Source organism: Bos taurus, chromosome 3, assembly GCF_002263795.3.
Source record: "Bos taurus isolate L1 Dominette 01449 registration number 42190680 breed Hereford chromosome 3, ARS-UCD2.0, whole genome shotgun sequence".
Classification (NCBI taxonomy): domain Eukaryota; kingdom Metazoa; phylum Chordata; class Mammalia; order Artiodactyla; family Bovidae; genus Bos; species Bos taurus.
Genome location: NC_037330.1, coordinates 109,820,451 through 109,840,370, shown reverse-complemented (window position 1 = coordinate 109,840,370; position 19,920 = coordinate 109,820,451). Strand labels below are relative to the sequence as shown.

The window sequence follows — 19,920 nt, the reverse complement described above, 5'->3', positions numbered from 1 at the left end:
AATGATAGGAGTTGGAGGCTTGGGACTTAGAGGTATGTCAGTTAAGGGTTTTTTTTTTTAATATTTCAGATGAGTCTCTCATAAGAGACTGAGGCAGTCGCAGTAATGTTGGGTATAAAAGACCAAAATTATTTATATTAGATTTGTTCCTTTTCTTACCTTTTTTTGGTAAAGGAATAATCACATGTTATATGTGTGTATATGAAGTTGTGTACCACAGAGTTTCAACATGTTGGTTAAATTTGAGAGGAACATATATATAATAAATTAGTGTGGTACATTCTGGTTTTAACTTAGGGCCCTGTTGACATCCCTAATTGCATTTCATCTTTATGTTGCTTTGTCTTCTTATGTTATTTGTCAGTAGAAGTAAAGGATCTGTAATTAAGATGTTTCCAAATGGAAATTTTTTTATCATGTACCTTTTATTTGAGTTTTGACAGGAGCTAGAGGATCTCTTTGGGACTCTAAAATTGGCATTAACCAACTTTGTACTTTGCTAATAATATTGACTTAATTTTATGTCAACATCCACGAAACTTATTCCTTTTGTTTTCTTCAGAAGACTAGTTCTTGTCTTCACTTTTTGCAGTATTACATACAAGTAGTCATTTAAAATTGTTGATGGGCTTCCTAAATTGGTTTAGTTCTTACACGTCAAAAACTAGAATTCCAAAAGTTGGAAACTCAATAGAACCTTACAATTCCTTTTCAATATTAACTAAATAGTTATGAGCCAAAATGTAGCAGTATTTAAATCAACACATATGAGGTTTCTCTTGTCCATATGCCACATGCTCAAATATTTGGAACTATGACATTAATCATACTAGTAGAATGATGTATTGCAGCCAAGCAAGTTTCCACTTTAGTCAGAAGAGTTTTCTTGGACAAAATATGCAGGAAATGCTTGTGAATCATCTTGTGAGTCAATTTTTCTACCTTAGATTTTCTTTCTGTTGCTTTTTTTGTCCTTTCCTCACTTCTTTTCTGGAGTATGTATCTATGTGTTTCTTTTTTTCCCTATTTAATGATTTCATTTTAAAATCATCGTTAGTTAAAAGAGTAAAGCAGGTTTCAGATGTTTCTAGGTGCTTTTTTACAAGTGAATGGTATTAATAACTAAAAGTTAATTTTTAGAAGTATTATGACCTAGAGTGTAAAATCTGTAACTTGAGATTTTTATGCTCGTTTGTCCAACTACTAAATGTATATCAGGGTAAATCCTCAGTAGGCTGTCAATGTACTTATTCAAAGTTGTTAAATAGTGAAATAGATGTGAAAATTGTTTATGCAGCATGATTATAAATGCAAGATCTACTTGTATAAAGATCGAAGGAATCTTGAAATGGTAATAGAGTGATCAAATTTTTTATTTAATTTTCTTTCATAAATTAAACATTATCTGACAGTCATTATATTAGGATGATTGTGCTTACTCAGTCAGTCGTGTCAGTTGTGACTCTTTGCCACCCTTTGGACTGTAGCCTGTCAGGCTCATCTGTCCGTGGGATTTTTCAGGCAAGAATAGTGGAATGGGTTGCCTTTCCTTCTCCACAGGATCTTCCTGACCCAGGAATTGAACCTGTGTCTCCTATGTCTCCTGCATTGCAGGCGGATTCTTTACCCATTACTATTTTATTACAATTAATGACATAGTGCTGAATATTTGTGCATATTGCATACAGAGGTAATATAATTCTGATGATTGAATTTTAGAAGGAAAAAATATATCTATATTGAAAAGATTTTGGCTTTTATGTAGAAATCATCACAAGTCAGAGTGTTTGAAGAAACTCTCTTTTGTTATTTGGAATATTATTGACAGTGTTATACTAGGGTAGTGTTCCAAGAAAGGGACATTCTTTTTTTAAATAGCAACTTTATTGATATACAATTCACATAGTACACAGTTCACTCATTTAAAATGTACAATTCAGTGTTATTTAGTGTGTTTACAGTGATAGTGGACAACCATCACCCCAGTCAAACTTTAGAACATTTTGTCCTCTGCCAAAGAAATCTCATTAGCAGCCACTCCCCATTTCCTCCCTCTCTGCATCCCTCCCTCCTTGCATCCCTGCCCAACACTAGCCTACTTTCTGGCTCTGTAGATTTGCCTTTTCTGGACATTTCAATATAAATGGAATCATACAGAATGTGGCCTTTTGTGTGACCGACCTCTTTCATTTCACATGTTTTCACATAATGTTGTAACAGAAAGAAGTAAAACTGTGAGTCGCTCAGTTGTGTCCGACGCTATGCAACCCCACAGACTGTAGTCCACTAGTCTCCTCTGTCCATGGGATTCTCCAGGCAAGAATACTGGAGTCGGGTAGCCACTTCCTTCTCTGGGGATCTTCCTAACCCAGGGACTGAATCTGTGTCTACCTGCATTGCAGGCAGATTCTTTACAGTCTGAGTCACCAGGGAAGTCCCTTAATGTTGTAGTATCTATTAGTATTTCATTACTTTTTATTACTTAATAAGATTCCATTGTATGGATATTTTGTGTTTCTGTTCACTTGTTGATGGATGTGGGAGTTGTTTGCACTTTTTGGCTCTTAAGATTCATGTTGCTATTCACATTCATGTTTTCATTTCTCTTGAGTGTATACCCAAGAGTGGAATCAAATAGCAACTCGATGTTTAATCTTTTGAGGAACTGCCAGAATCTTCCAAAATGGATGCATCATTTTACATTCCTGATAGCAGTATGTGGTGATTCCAGTGTCTCTACATCCTCATTAACATTTGTTATCTGTCTTTTTCACTAGCTATCTTAGTAAGTGTTGAGTAGTATCACATTGTTACTTTGATTTGCATTTCCCTGATGGCTAATGATGTTGAGCATCTTTTTGTGTACTTATTGGCTATTTGCATATTTTCAGAGAAATGTCTGTCCAAGTCTTTTGCCCATTTGAAAATTAAATTGTTTGCCTTTTTTGTTACTAAGCTGTAGGAGTTCTTTATACCTTATCAGATAAGATGATTTGCAAAAGTTTTCTCCTTTTCTGCACCGTGCCTTTTTTACTTCCTTTTAAAATTTTTTCTTTTTTCTTGCAATTGAGATATAGTTGATTTACAATACTATATTAGTTTCAAATGTACAACATAATGATTTGACATTTAATAGATTATACTCCATATAAAGTTATTATATAAAATATTGGCTATATTCCTTTTGCATTTTCACTTTCTTTGAAACACATTTTTTATTTTGATGAAGTCTAGTTATTTTTTCTTTTGTCAACTGTTCTTTTGATGTGTTTTGAGGGGTATACTTCTGATTAAAATGATTTAGAAGACAAACCCCAAAAAACACTGCCAGTGAAAATTAAATGGTTTAGTTTTGCATGTTCAGCTGTCTTGGGGAAACTTTACCATACAAAATATATAATTTTTAAAAAGCAAGTTTTATTTGCCTTGTTAGTCGTTAGTCACTTGTAAGATAAGAAAGCTAATAGATGGTGAATATTTCAAATCTCAAAATTCTTTTAAAGTAGCATCTAAATAAATTACTCACTAATCTTTTGGCTGATATTCCTACAATATATTTGAAATTGAAAGGTATTTTTCAAAGATACTGTTGTAAATAAAGATATGTCTAAACATAGGGACTGTAGGTAGGGTTTATTTTTAACATCTATCCATTTGTGTAGATTCAAATTACAATAACAGCTGTATAGTATTCCATTGTAGGATGTGCCTTGATTGTTTACTTCTAGGCTGCTCCTTTTTTTTTTTTTAGACTGAGTTAATTTAAAGCAGTTATCTGAATGTGCTATATTATTGTACCAATTAAGAATGCTATTGGTACTAGATTTCAAAATTTATGGATCTGACTAGAACTATAATTCTAAATCTACGGTAACTTTTAAAGCCTTAAAGATCGTTTTTTAAATCTTGCCTATGTTTTCTTAACTGTTTAATTTATTGTGCGTCTGTTTTGTGTCAGGCACTGTGCTAAGCTCTGGGGATAACAAGATAAATAAAACATGATTCCTGCCAAGGATTTTATAGTCTGTGTAGAGTGACAAGTTCTATGAGATGTGTGGAGTACTGATTCCCAATTTTGGTTATGGAGATAGATAGAGTAGATGACATGCTATCTGAGCTGAATAGTTACCTAGTGGAGCAGGGGAAAGAATATTCCATATAGGGAACATGAGTAAAGATATGACATGTTTACATAACAGAAATTAGCCAGTATAAATAGAGGAGATAGAGTCTGAAAAGTTGACCAGGGAATAGGTTACGAAGGATCCTAAGTCCATGCTAAGGCTTGTGAATTCAGAAAGAGTAGAGAGCCATATTCCCATGGACAGAGGAGCCTAATGGGCAACAGTCCATGGGGTCGCAAAGAGTCGGCCATGACTGAGTGACTTCACACCCTCATTCAGCAATAAATAAATATATATATTTATATACAGAAATTAATTTTTTAATTATTAAAAATTATACTACTATTCTAACTTTGTGTAACTATCAAAAAATTAAAGGTGGGAAACAATATTTGAAATAAACTAAGACTATAGTAATTTGAAATGTTCTGATTTCTGTACCAGAAACCTGATAGAATATGTGCTACACACTTGAACAGAAAAAAGTTACAGCTTGCTGAAAATGAATGAATGAGTGAGAGTTTCACTGTTAACTCACATTACAGAAATCCCATTATTCCCTTAGGATTTCTTGTGTACCTACATGTGTTGTTACACCTGACCATCTCATGTGGACTAAGTGAGGGCACCAGTGTCAATCTCTATTCATGAATATTAGTCCATCTTGATTAGTAATTGTTAGATGAAAATTAAATATAAATACTTCTAACGATTTTTTCTCATCCTCTACATACCCCCTAGCACCTCTAGTACTTGCTTTTTAAAATTTGAGGTATAGTTGATTTATAACATTAGTTTCAGGTGTATAGCTTAGTGAGTCAGTATTTTTTGCAATTATACTTCATTATAGTTTATTAAAAGATAATGCTTATAATTCCCTATGCTGTCCTCTTTGCTGATCTGTTTAATATTTTATGCTGCTGCTGCAGCTGTTTAGTCCCTAATTTGTGTCCAACTTTTTGCGACCCCATGGGCTATAGCCAACTAGGTTCCTCTGTCCATGGGATTTCCCAGGTGAGAATACTCTGGTGGCTTGCCATTTCCTTCTCCAGGGGATCTTCCCAACCCAGGGATCGAACTCACATCTCCTACACTGCAGGCAGATTCTTTACCACTGAGCCACCAGGGAAGAGGTGATAGTTAAAATCTAGGGAGAGTGCATAGAATCAAGATAAGAAGACTGAGAATAGATTCCTGGGATAAGACTCAGGTTTGTCAATGAAGACACTTAGGAGATTGGAAAGGTAGGAAAACCAGGACAAAGTAGAAAGTAAGTCAAGTATCATGATTTTCAAGGATAGATCACAGTTGCAGATGCTCAAAGAAGCCAGAAATATAGAGACTGAAAAGAGACTGTGTCTGAAGAAGTCAATGGTGGTCTGGAGGAGAGTGTTCTAGAGGAGAATGGTTAGCGTAAGCCACCTTGAGTTTAAAATCTATTACTCAATCTAGTCTGTCAGTCGTTTGTGAATACTAGAAGTGTTTATAGATTAACTACTGTGGTTATATAAGGTTATGAAAGAATTCATACCCAGGTGAACTGGCAGTGAAGATAGTTTATGGTGAAATGCTCTGATGTACTATGAATTTTGTAAAGTATTAAAAATTTGATCTAAAGTATAACTCTACTCTGCATCTTTAAACTTTATTTTGACACAAAAGTATTTATTGGCTACCCTCTCTGCTACTTAGCACAGAAGTATGAAGTTAAATTAGAAGTTGGAAGGATACTAGGAGAGCTTGTCAGCTGTTTGCATTGTGTTTTATAAACCACTGGGTGATTTTAGCATCTTGTTATATCTTAGCAGTATTGTTATACCTTCTCCAGTATTCTTGCCTGTAGACTCCTCATGGACAGAGAGCCTGGGGCTACAGTCCATGCGGTCACAAAGTCGGACACGACTGAGTGACTCAGCACAGCACATACTTCAGCCATCTTCCTTTATTCTGTCTGTGCTATAGTCACAGATTAATTTATTAGCTGGGAATACTAAATTAAGGTGAAAAGTCACTTCAGAGGAATGTATTATTTCATGCCTTCTCCTAAAGACTAATGTAATATTTCCCATTCTACCTTTAGGGAGTAGAAAATTAAGAGGTACTTAAAAATGAGATGAATGAAGATGGGTGTCTGTGAGTTTATAGTAACAATTAACAGGAAAGGAAAATAATTTCCTCTCCTCCTTTTTATGTTAAAATTTCCCTCTCCTACCATTTTTCTGTTGTATGAGTCAGGTGATAAAGTGGAACTTACTGAAACCAATATTAAATTTTACTTTACAGTCTGTGCACCAGAGCATGATGGAATCAAAAGACTTGGTACCAGAATGTAGGAAGTGGTGGTTGAGGTAAGAGTGGGAAGGTAGGCTGTAGCCCTCTGTAAGACCTAATGTACTCAGGTAGGTTCCATTTTTGTAGTGATTGCCAGATATTCTTCAGAATTTAAAAATTGTATCCTGAGGTTCCTCAGAAATGCATCATATTATTCTTTGCAAGAATTCTTCCTTCTTCAGACTAAGATTATTACTAAAAGGAAGCCACTGAAAAGTGGTTAGAAGTTCTTATTCCCAATTATTTAGATTTTCTTTCCTGCATGCTATTTTAGAAGTTAAAATATTTTATGTATTTTGGTTATTGTAGCTTTACTTTTTATTGTAAGCTAAGAAGCTGGCTTAACAATACACACTTAAAATATTGTTCTGAAATTTCTACATGTGAACGAGAGACACCCCCCCCCCATTGTTATAATAAAAGGCTAATGCTCCCCAACTATACTGTGGAGAAAATTCCATTCACAGTTTCTGTTAATTACCAGCATTCATTCTTTGTATTATTTACAGTATTTGATGCTGGTACATTATAATGTATCTGTTAGTTGTTTGGAAGAGTTCGGTATATCAGTATAATTCTTGAAGCATGTTTTTGAGATAATTATGCTTAAATTTTTATATAAAAATAGTACCATTCATATTTACTTTTTTCACCCAAGGTACTTTCACTGATATCCCACATTATCCTTGTAACAGTCCAAGACTATTAACCTCAGTTTTATTGATAAAGGGACTAAATTTAGAGAGGCCTAGTGAATATCCTAACAATTTAGTGGCAGAATGAGACTAAAACCTCTTGTCTGCTTATTTTTTCTCCAGTAGTTATGTTACCACATATTATAAAGATTTTTCAAATTGGCCATTTCTCAGTTCAGGCTTTATTCATAATTCAGTGAGTACTTTTGCTGCTCTAGCTGACTAGATGACTAGATAAATTAGTATTTTGGAGAGCTTTTCCTCTAGTTTTACATCCCTTCCTGATGGACATTCTGATAAACTACCCTTAGCCACTGTATCATTTGAGATAAAAAGCAAAAAGTTGCAGTCCCTGGATCTGTCAGTTTGTTAACTTGAATAATAAAATTCCTTTAAAAGTCAAATATATCATTTAATTATATTGTATTAGTGAGAGGTTAAAGTTAAAATTGTTCAATGTGTCTATAATTCTAATACCATTCTGTAAAGACTGAAGTCTTGAGTTCAAATCAATTTTTGGTGTAATTACTCATAAAGGAGTCTCTGTATCTTATACTATGATAAAATCTGCAATTTCATATTTGATACTCTTAATTAAATTTTACTGTTAGAGGGCATTGTAGATATTATTCATTTCGATCTTCTAGTTGGTATCTTCCCTTACATAACTGCTCCTTGAACAGTTCTAGCAAGGATGAACTCAGGTACTTTATGAGATAGTGTAAACCACTTGTGAATAACTCTGGTGGTTAGAAAATGTTGGAAATTTTTGTTCCAAAATACTGCTCGTTATATTTTCCAACTATTTGTCTGATTTCTGTCCTCCCATACAAGGAAGATACTCAGGTTTTCACATGACAGACAGTCTGTCAAAATAACTGAAGACTTCTCTAATTTCCTTTGACTCCTTCCTATTTCCAGACTAAGAGTCTTTACTTTGATTTATTTTTATTTATATTATGTGAGGTTCGGTCAGAATTATCTTCTTCTGGTTGTGTTTCATCTGTTAGGGTCTTAAGTTTTTTTCAAATTGAACAGAGTACTCCAGAATTTGAAATGACCTGTGTAGTAGATGGTGGGAAGGTTACCTGCCTTATACTGGCTATTTAAATACATGCAACTTGAGTTCTTTAATTTTGAAGAAACTACATCTCAGTATTAGTTCATTTTGGATTTATAGTCATCTAAAGCTTCCCTGGTGGCTCAGATGGTAAAATCTGCATGCAGTACAGGAGACCTGGGTTCTATCCCTGGATTGAAAAGACCCCCTGGAGGAGGGCAGGGCAACAAACTCCAGTATTCTTGCCTGGAGAATCCCATGGACAGAGGAGCCTGGCGGGCTACAGTCCATGGAGTCGCAAAAAGTTGGACACAAAGTCGCAAAAGAGTGACTGAGCAGAGCACAAAGCCCTTTTGCGTGAAAGCAGTGGATAAGTGGATAAGTTCAGATCCTTTCATTTATTTTTATTGCTATTGAACTTTTCAAACATAAGTGTTTCGACTTACAGTTACCATTATTATATTTCATCTTCATTTATTTAGTTTATTGTTGCAATTTATCAGTAGCTTTTAACATTACTAATTTGTTTTTGGCATACTAGCCTTTCTTGTGTTTTTTATCATTTGAGAGTTTCTTAACCAACAGATATTTTTTGATTACTTATTATATGTAGGGCACTAGATATGTTTCTTTTGCTTATTGTATTAATAGTTTGGATGTGGGGGAGAACGTTACAGATTTATTTTGATAAATGTTTCCATGAATATCCAAGTTAACTTAGAGAAAGAAAAGGAACTTGCCCTGCCCCACATTATAATTTAATAAAACACCCCAGTAATCATGGAATCGTAGGATACTGGTCCAGGAACATCCAAGTAGACCACTGGGACAACATAGAAAACTCAGTTCAGAACTTAAGATAAACTGTTCTTATAAATTGATCAGTTAAGTATAGACTGTTTGAGTAGACAGTGTGGGAAAATTGATTCACTGTATGGAGAAAAATAAAATTGAGTTCTTACATAATACTATTTATAAAGAAGAACCTAAGATGGATTAGTGACCGACATAAGATAAATAAAATTAATAAAGCATAATGCATCTTTGTGACTTAATATTAGCGAAGTATTTCTTAAAACCTTAAAAAATGAAACCATGATTCATTTGATGATACAGCATTAACGTTGTCAGTTCAGTAAATATATGGACATTGTTAACAGACAGATAACATTTGGGGGAAGATATTTGCAACAACTAAACCTGTTAATGAAATAATATTAGAATAACAAAGAAACTCCTTTGGTTCAATGAGAAGACTGGCACCCCAATAGAAAATGAGCAGAGGAAATAAACAGGGAGTTCACAGAAGTAGGGAAATAGGACCCTCCAGGGGGATGGTTTAGTGCAGGCATTCTGAAGAGCAGTTTGGCAGTTCTTTATCATTTAGTTGATAAAATTCACTTGGACCTACCAGTTCTCAGTATATATAGCCAGAGATTATTCTCACAAGTTCATAAAGGGACATAGAAGGAGACAATGCCTTGCAGCATTGTCTTGGTGGCTGACTGTTAGATACTGAGTCTGTATTGCTGGGAGACCAGATAGACAACATGTAGAGTTCAGTTCAGTCGCTCAGTCGTGTCCGACTTTGTGACCCCCTTGGACTGCAGCATGCCAGGCTTCCCTGTCCATCACCAACTCTCGGACCTTACTCAAGCTCATGTCCATCGAGTCGGTGATGCCATCCAACCATCTCATCCTCTCTTGTCCCCTTCTCCGCCTGCCTTCAATCTTTCCCAGCATCAGGGTCTTTTCAAATGAGTCAGTTTTTTGCATCAGGTGGCCAAAGTATTGGAGTTTCAGCTTCAGCATCAGTCCTTCTAATGAATATTCAGGACTGATTTCCTTTAGGATGGACTGGTTAGATCTCCTTGCAGTCCAAGGAACCCTCAAGAGCATCAATCAGAAACAATGAACTAAGTGTCCCACAGCAATTTAAATAAATTTTAAAAACCTTAGGCAGAGGGTAACGTTGGAATGTATACAAACAGAAGGATGTTCATCAAACATATTAGAGAAAATAATTTATTGAGAAGAACGGGAATAGGGAAGTGGATATGGAAGGACAAGTTAGGGGTCTTAACGGATGAATGATGATAATGTAGCAATGAACCGAGGAGCATGATTAACCTAACCTTTTGTATCTGGAGAGTAAAAGTGAGGTTTGGAGACTCATGTGGCAGTGGTATAAAAGTTGGGCTGGAGAAGAAAAAATTAGAGGCCTAAAAGTTAAAATAATCCAGGTAGTAGGACATGAGGTTTTAGGTTGGCGGTAATTGGAATAGAAAGTAAAAGAGTGGTGCAAGAAATACTTGCAAAATAAAATTGAAAGTTGAGGGAAATAGAAACTGAGCATTTGGAAAGTTTCTCTGGGTGTCAAATCAACGTAGTTTTGTTCCAGAAAATGCTTCTTTCTCCTTTCTCTTCTACTTGACTGGGCTAGAATTGAAATTTTTTTCTCATTCTTTTAAATGTACTATAAATTATATTTAGTACTATGTGAGTATACTGTCACTGTAATATATTTAGATTATATAAACAAAATAAAAAATCATTCTTCACTTCTTTCTCCAGAGGTTACTAACCATTGTATCTGTGTGGTACATACCCTTCTAGATATTTTTCTGCTGCCTTTACAAATTAGGTGTGTGTAAAAATAAATATTGATTTGTGGATATTTGGTGTTATTCTCTCTATAATCTGCAATTTTTTTAAATGTCTAAAAAAGAAACTTTTAAAATATCTTTCCATGTAAGTATATAGGATAAAAATATTTGCTGGGTAAAAAATAGAGGTTTCAAAACATTTTTATTGGCCAGATACCATTGGAATGGGATGGAGGCGTACAGAGTATGGGTGTGTTTCTTGCTCTTAAAATCTCACAGTCTAGTAGAAGTGAAGTCTATGATACTACTACTACAGTGAAGTAAGTGTTCTAAGAGAGACATGCACTAGGTGCTATTTGAGCGCAAAGGAAAGAGCACCATATTCTTTGATAAATGTGTCAGTTAGTGCTTAGATGGTGAAAGGGATTTTAGATCATCTATAAGGATAATATTTTGCAGGTCAACTGTGTCCCAGAATAATTAAGTGATTCACTGGAATCATTCCCAGGAATCAGTCTTCCTGGTATCCTAAACTATAATCCAGAAGGGAAAATCTTTGTCATGTATAATGATCTTTTAGAATTTTGTGACAGCTTTAAATAGTGTAAGAAACTACTTTAGTTAAGATTTTTGTATTTCATCATGCAGAGGATTATATGAATGCATTTTTTCCCTTTTTTAGGGAGGTGGTTGACTCAATGGTTCAGCATTTTAAAGTGACTATATTTGGGGACCGTAGACCAGTTTATGATGGAAAAAGAAGCCTTTACACAGCCAATCCACTTCCTGTGGCAACTACAGGGGTAAGATGCTAAGATACATTCCTTTATCAGAAAACTATACATTTGCAGTGTCTTTTAAATGCTTTTATGACCATTTTATTATGGTCTATATGTATCATTTATCAGTTTTAACATGTTATTTTTAAATAATTTCAAACTTAAACTTGTAAGATTCATGCAGAGAACTCATGTATACCCAGATTCATTAGCATTCTTAAAGTTTGCCATTTGTTTTATCGTTCTCTTTTTTCTTTTGCTCTCTTTGTGTCTATAGAGACGGCTATATATAAAGATACATATACATACTTATTTCTTCTTGAACCATTCAGGGGTAGGTTTCATACGTTACACCCTGTAGTGTGTTTTTCCTAAGAACAAGGATAAAAACCACAGTCCAGTCACCAACTTGCCTAAATTTTATGTTGGTAATTTTTGTCTGCTCTGCCCTTAGTCCAGTTTTGCCATTGTCCCAGTGATGTCCTGTAGCATTTTTTTCCCTTTAGTACAGAATCCAATCCAAGTTCCTGAATGTATTTATTTTTTTCTTATTTATTTTTAATTGAAGGATAATTACAATGTTGTGTTGGTTTCTGCCATACCTGAATGTATTTAGATGTCATGTCTTCTTTGTCCTGGAAAATTTCCCAGACTTCTTTGTTTCTTTTATGACATTAGCATGGTTGAAGATTACAGCCAAGTTATTTTGTAGGATGTCCCTCTGTGTTTTTCTGGAGCTTCTTGATTAGATTCTGATTGGGGTTTTTGGGCAGGAAAATTGCATACATGTTCTTTCCTTATAGTGTATCATATCAGAAGGCACATAATACGTACTTGTTTCACTAATGGTGAGGTTAACTTTGATCACTTGGTAAAGATGGTATCTGCCAGGTTTCTCCTTTCAAGTTATTCTTCTTTCTTATGTGGGGAATAGAGTTTTGTTTTGTTTTTTTAATTATAATTGTGGTAAAGTATATGTTCAAGCTGGTTTTAGAAAAGGCAAAGGAACCAGAGATCAAATTGCCAGCATCCACTGGATCATTGAAAAAGCAAGAGTTCCAGAAAAACATCTATTTCTGCTTTATTGACTATGCCAAAGCCTTTGACTGTGTGGATCACAATAAACTGTGGAAAATTTTTCAAGAGAGGGGAAAGAAATGGCAACCACCTGACCTGCCTCTTGAGAAACCTACATGCAGGTCAGGAAGCAACAGTTAGAACTGGACATAGAACAACAGACTGGTTCCAAATAGGAAAAGGAGTACGTCAAGGCTGTATATTGTCACCCTGCTTACTTAACTTATATGCAGAGGACATCATGAAAAACACTGAGCTGGAAGAAGCACAAGCTGGAATCAAGATGGCCAGGAGAAATATCAATAACCTCAGATATGCAGATGACACCACTCTTACGGCAGAAAGTGAAGAGGAACTAAAAAGCCTCTTGATGAAAGTGAAAGAGGAGAGTGAAAAAGTTGGCTTAAAGCTCAACATTCAGAAAACGAAGATCATGGCATCTGGTCCCATCACTTCATGGGAAATAGATGGGGAAACAGTGGAAACAGTGTCAGACTTTATTTTTCTGGGCTCCCAAATCACTGCAGATGGTGATTGCAGCCATGAAATTAAAAGACGCTTACTCCTTGGAAGGAAAGTTATGACCAACCTAGATAGCATATTGAAAAGCAGAGGCATTACTTTGCCAACAGAGCTATGGTGTAGTCAAGGCTATGGTTTTTCCAGTGGTCATGTATGGATGTGAGAGTTGGACTGTGAAGCAAGCTGAGTGCCGAAGAATTGATGCTTTTGAACTGTGGTGTTGGAGAAGAGTCTTGCGAGTCCCTTGGACTGCAAGGAGATCCAACCAGTCCATCCTAAAGGAGATCAGTCCTAGGTGTTCATTGGAAGGACTGATGCTGAAGCTGAAACTCCATTACTTTGGCCACCTGATGTGAAGAGTTGACTCATTGGAAAAGACCCTGATGCTGGGAGGGATTGGGGGCAGGAGGAGAAGGGAACGACAGAGGATGACATGGCTGGATGACATCACTGACTCGATGCACATGAGTTTGGGTAAGCTCCGGGAGTCAGCAGTGGACAAGGAGGCCTGGCATGCTCCGATCCACGGGGTCACAAAGAGTCGGACATGACTGAGCGACTGAACATTGAACATATATAACATTGGGCTTCCCTCATGGCTCAGTGGTAAAGAATCTACCCGCAATGCAGGAGCTGCAGGAGATGTGGATTTGATCCCTGGGTCGGAAGATCCCCTGGAGGAGGGCATGGCAACCCACTCCAATATTCTTGCCTGGAGAATCCCATGGAGAGAGGAATCTGGTGGGCAACAGTCCAAGGGATCGCAGAGTTGGACACAACTGAAGCAACTTAGCACACATGCACACATACATAACATTATCATCTGAGCTATTTTTAAGATATGGTTCAATGGCAAAGTACATTCACAACCATTGCCACCATAAATCTCCATCTTATAAAACTGAAACTCTGTACCCATGAAACCCTTAACTATCCATTTTTCCTCCCTCAGTCCCTGGCAACCATCATTCTACTTACTGGCTTTATAAATTTGACCTCTCTCAGTACCTCATTTAAGTGGATTCATACAGTATTTTGTGTTTTGTGATTGGTTTATTTCACTTAGCGTAATATTCTCACGGTTCATCCATGTTGTCATGTGTCAGAATTTCCTCCTTTTTAAGGCTGAATAGTATTCCATTGTATGTATATACCACATTTTACTTATCCATTCATCTGTTGATGGACATTTGGTTTGCTTCCCCATTTGAATGTGAGTTTACTCTAGGGACCTCATATAAGTGGAGCCATACAGTATTTATCCTTTGTCTCTGGCTTTTTTTACTTAGCGTAATGTCTTAGAAACTATACCATTTTACGTTTCCATCAACAGTGTACAAGGGTTCCAAATACTTCACCCCTTTGCCAACATTTGTGGGTTTATCAGTTTTTGATAGTTGTCATTGTAATGGGTGTGAGGTAATATCTCATGGTTTTGATTTGAATTTACCTAATGACTAATGAAGAACACCTTTTCCTATGCTTATGGGCCTTTTCTATATCTTCTTTGGAGAAATGTGTATTCAACTCCTTTGCCCATTTTTAAATTTTATTTGGTTTTGTCGTTGTTGAGTCTTAGGAATTCTTTATGTATTCCTATGGGATATATGTTTTAAAATATTTTCTCATATTCCATAAGTTGTTTTTTCACTGTTGATTTTATTCTTTGCACCAAAGTTTTAAGAAAGGGAGATACTTTTAAGCACGTATAGAAAGTGCTTAAAGTGCTCAAAGCTTGTTTCTTTTAATTGTCTTTAAACTTACAAAGATACTTAATAAGGGAGATACTTTTAAGAATCCTGATTCTCATTAGACTTTTATTAACTGACGATTCTTGCTTGGAAGGATTGTTATTATATAACAATGGTTATTTTTGTAATTCTGTCATTCCTTCTACATTAATAATTGGTATTCTACTGTAAAGGAGCACATTTTCTTCTCTTCTATTTATTTATCCTTATTTATTTGCCCAAATTGTCCCAGATTTGGCCTGCAGGAGCCCCTTTAAATTTGTGTGCTTTTGTCATGATACATCTTTTTTTTCTTGAGTACTTCCTTACTTTTGGACCCAAGATATTCCAGGTTCATCTAATGTTTTCCCTCTGATAGTCCTGCAACTAGCCATATCTCAGAGGTACACTGGTTTCTTTTAGTTGAGGAATACAATTTAGAAACCAAAATCTGGTTATTGGATGTGCTCATTGCTGAGTTCAAACTGATTCTACTAGTTCTAGTCTATCCCCACTGGATTCTTCCTTCACTCCCTATGTAGCATATTTATAACTTGCTTTTCCTTTAAACCCCTGACTCCACAAAATATCACCACTTTTACGTGTTTATTCAGTCATACAGTACATATAAAATAGTTTCTGAATTACTACCTGATGTCACTATAGAAAACAAATCTGATAGTAGGAATTTAAGGTTTTATTTTGTATGCAGTTCTTTCCCACTCACCCCTCTCCCACACCTCTAACTGAAAATGTAGTCAGCATATGTTATTATGTTCAGAAGTTTTGCATTAGTGCTTTTTTTTTTTTAATATTCTTTCAATCTGGCTGTTATTTGTTTGAATTGCATTTGGTTTCATTTGATTTTGTATCTATTCAATTTTAGCTTTTCCCCTCCATCCTTATTTGTTTTCTTGTTGTTGTTGTAGAACTTAATTTCACATGCTTACGAAAATCAAAACTACACTGGAAAATATGCTCAGAATTGTTAATCCCTCACTTATTTCTTCCAATCTTTTCCTTCCTATCCTTTGAAAGTTAGCTGCTTTTTCTTATTTCTGATTCATGCTTGCTGTTTCTTTTTACAAAAATAAGCAGATACATGAATGTTTTTCCATTTACCCCTTTCTCATGCAAAAGATGGCATACTATTTATAATCTTCTGTACTTGCTTTTTTAACAATATTGCTTAGAAATTATTCCATAGCAGTTCCAACAGGTCTTCCTCATCCTTTTTTTATAGTGCCTAAATGGGCATTTAAGTCATTTCCATGTTTTTCAGTGACAAAGAGTGCTAGCATAAATGACTTACTGACATTTTAGTCTATTGATTTGACATTGAGATTGGTAATTTTTTTGTATTTGCCTTCTCTTCTCTTAAATATTTTTATACATTAAGCTTAAAAATAATTATATTTATCTTTTTAAACTTTTACCAGTTGACTCTTTTCCCATCAACAGGTGGATTTAGATGTTACTTTACCTGGAGAAGGTGGAAAAGATCGACCTTTCAAAGTGTCAATCAAATTTGTCTCTCGGGTGAGTTGGCACCTACTCCATGAAGTACTGACAGGACGGACCTTGCCCGAACCACTGGAATTAGACAAGCCAATCAGCACTAACCCTGTCCATGCCGTTGACGTGGTGCTACGACATCTGCCCTCCATGAAGTGGGTCTTCTGGCTTTTTTTTTTCCTCTTTAGATTTTAAGTAGGAAAGACCTTCCCAAGAATAGGTCTTGCAGTCTTTCCTTGGCTAACCTTCAGATGTTGTATATTTTGATTATCTCAGTTGAGGAATAGCATCCATACCAATTCAATGACAGAAGTAAGTTACATAAACTTTTCTGACTTATGAAAGTAAGTGTACATCATTAGCTTAGCTATTCTGTTGGATATTTTTCAGAAAAAAATGTCTAACCCTTTTTCTTAGGAGCTATCCATCTTGAGTAACTGATACATTTTCAGTTTTAGTATTTTAGTTAAATCACCTTTCTTAAAGGTGATTTCATTATTTTTATAACAGTATCAAATTATGTTGAAATTATTACTGTTTTAATGGTATTAGCATCTCACACATGTATATGTGTATCTATGTGTATATGTAAAGGATCAGTGTGTCTTTTTAAAGAAAAATATTTTCTTGAGACTTCCTGGCAATCCAGTCAGTGGTTAAGACTCTGCGCTTTCAATTCAGGGGACGTGGGTTCAGTCCCTGGTCAGGGAAATAAGATCCCACATGCTGCACAGTGCAGCAAAGAAGAAAAATACTCTTTTACAAACACATTTATCGAAGTGGCTTTTTGGTCAGTGATTGTTTATTCTGTAGCATTTTTTAAGGTTCAAACTATTTTTTAAAACTTTTTAAATAAAATTAAGCCTTGCTCAAACTAATGTTAGTTTTAAGTATAGAGAATTTCAGTGAGAGATTTTTTTCATTTTGAATAGCTGCTTTTTGCTTTCACAAATTTGGAGAATGTTTAGTTTCATATATTCATAATGATTGGCATTTTACTATGATAAGATTATGTACTCTAGACTCACCTGTTCTTCAGATTTAAATATTAAATAGGAAGGAAAATATTAAATATACCGTTTTAATTCTTGTAGATATACACCTGTGGGGCGTTCCTTTTTCTCAGCTCCAGAAGGATACGACCACCCTCTGGGAGGGGGCAGGGAAGTTTGGTTTGGATTTCATCAGTCTGTTCGGCCTGCCATGTGGAAAATGATGCTTAATATTGATGGTAAGGGAATTTAAACCATATTCTGTGTTGGGTAGTTGATTTCTGTATGGCCTCTGTGTGTGTGTGTGTGTATACATTTTATATATAATTATATGTACTGGTGTCTTGAATTAATATTTGGACATGTATTAAGACAAACATATATTAAGAAAAACCTTTATTTCTTATTACATTTCATTTAGAAAACATTTATACAGAATTTCTCCTGGAATGCTGTTAAACTTGAAGTAAACAAATATAAAAGCCGTGACATGATCACCTGAGCTATTTATTATAACTCATTTTTGTCCTTAACTAGATAAGCCAGTATTTCATTGTGAAATACATATTTTAAAGGAAGAGAAGAAGACTGCTGGTCTTGGTGACCTGTAGGTTATGCCTGCCACTGATGTTTAATGTTGTATTAGTTGCATTCTCATTTTTAGGTTTTTTTTTTTTTTTTTTAAGAATATTTTTAAGTGCATATAAGTAGAGAGAATAGTATGATAAACTGCTATCTGTGTATCCATTATTCACATTGCCCAGATTTTTCTACCTTTGCTTAAACTATATACATTTCTTCCTCTACTGTAGTAATTTTAAATCAAATCCCAAACAGCATGTTTTTTTGTCCCTACTACAGTATGCACCTCTGAAAATACGGGTGTTTTCCTACACAGTCACAGTGCCACCATCGTATCTAAGAAAATTTGATCATTTTTTGGTAGCTTCTAATTCCCTGTCCATAATCAGATTTCCCTGATAGTCTCAAAGGTATCTTTCTGTAGTTAGTTGGTTCAAATCAGGATTCAAGCAAAATGCACGCATCACATTTGGCTACTTTGCCTTTTAAAAATGTAGTAGTCCCATTTCCTTTCCTTTTGTTTTGTTTTTTCCTATTTTATGTCATTGACTTGTTGCAGAAACTTTCACTTTTCCTCTAGAATATCCAAAAATCTGGATTTATCTTTTGTTTTCTTGTAGTGTCATTCCCTTGTTCCTTTATCTCCTACATTCCCTGGAAATGGAAGTTGGTCCTGGAAGCTTGATTCACTTCTGATTCATAAGTGCTCCATCATGTATTGTGTTAGGAGGCACCCAGTATATAGTAGACCCAACTTCAGTGGTAACTAACATTGATCAGTATGTTCAGAGATCAGTATGCCAGAGCTCTCCATTGTATATTTCCCAATCATTCTTTCAGTTACTGATATTCCATTCATTGACCATTGTCACCTGAATCATTTATTTCAGTGCGGATTACCAATTAGAATTTTTTCTTATTCTGATATTCCTTTTGCATTAGATGGAATTCCTGTATGGAAAAGTGCATTGTCTTGTGTGTAATTCATTGTCTTTGATAGCTTTCTTGCTTTTTGGCACAGCAGAATGTTCCAGATTCACCCTGTATTTCTTCCTCTGTACCTGGCATCAGCTATTCCTTCAAGGATCCCTGGATCTTTCCAGATCAGTGCATAGTCTCATCATCATTTTCAGCTGCATCTACCATTGTAAAGATGTATTGAGAAGATATTTTTTTAAAGTCATCTTTAGGTGTATACTGACTGCTTCCCTGGTGACTCAGATGGTAAAGAATTTGCCTGCAATGCAGGAGATCAGAATTCGATCCCTGGATCAAGAAGATCCCCTGGAGAAGGGCATGGGAACCCACTCCAATATTCTTACCTGGAAAATCCCATGGACAGAGGAACCTGGAGGTCTACATTCCATGGGATCGCAGAGTCAGACACAACTGAGCAACCAGCATTTCATTTTCATTTAGGTGTATACTAGGGATGTTTTATTTTTTTTCCATTTCAGAACATCATTCGTATATTTGTATTTTTAAGATAGATTCCAAGAGATGAGATTGATGGGTCGAAGGCAGATATGTTTTTAATTTTGATTGTTATTGCTAGATTGCCCTCCAATGAGATCGTAAACATTTTGCATCAGTAAATGAGGCTACCTGTTTCCCTGTACCTTTGCCACTAGATGTGTCAAACTCTAGATTCTTGTCAATCAAATTTGGAAGAAATAGTTTCCTTATGTACCATTTTGCATTTGGCCATCCTTTCTCATGTGTATGGGTCACCTTATTTCTTTTTTAAAAAATTAATTCTTTATGTCCTTTGCTCCTTTTCTTCTGTTGGATTATTGGTCTTATTTACTGAGAGAGCTTTCTAAATCAGGAAATTAGCCCTCTGTGGTATGAATTGCAGATGTTATCCCTGGGTTGTTGTTTGTCTTTTGATCTTTGATATTATTTTT

General features: G+C 35.3%; 1 protein-coding gene across 6 annotated transcripts in view; it reads left to right on the top strand.

The window, feature by feature from the left end:
- AGO3 (argonaute RISC catalytic component 3) overlaps positions 1 to 19,920 on the top strand; it is a 131,120-nt gene that overhangs the window by 32,646 nt on the left and 78,554 nt on the right. For 4 of the 6 annotated variants that reach the window (XM_024985218.2, XM_059881975.1, XM_024985240.2 and 1 more), the window contains exons 3-5: positions 11,499 to 11,619; positions 16,386 to 16,594; positions 17,534 to 17,670. In XM_024985218.2, the coding sequence (XP_024840986.1) occupies positions 11,499 to 11,619; positions 16,386 to 16,594; positions 17,534 to 17,670 (467 nt within the window). Of the gene's footprint in view, positions 1 to 6,407; positions 6,473 to 11,498; positions 11,620 to 16,385; positions 16,595 to 17,533; positions 17,671 to 19,920 lie in introns of all 6 variants that reach the window. The other 2 variants (XM_059881979.1, XM_024985245.2) reach the window with 2 other exon arrangements.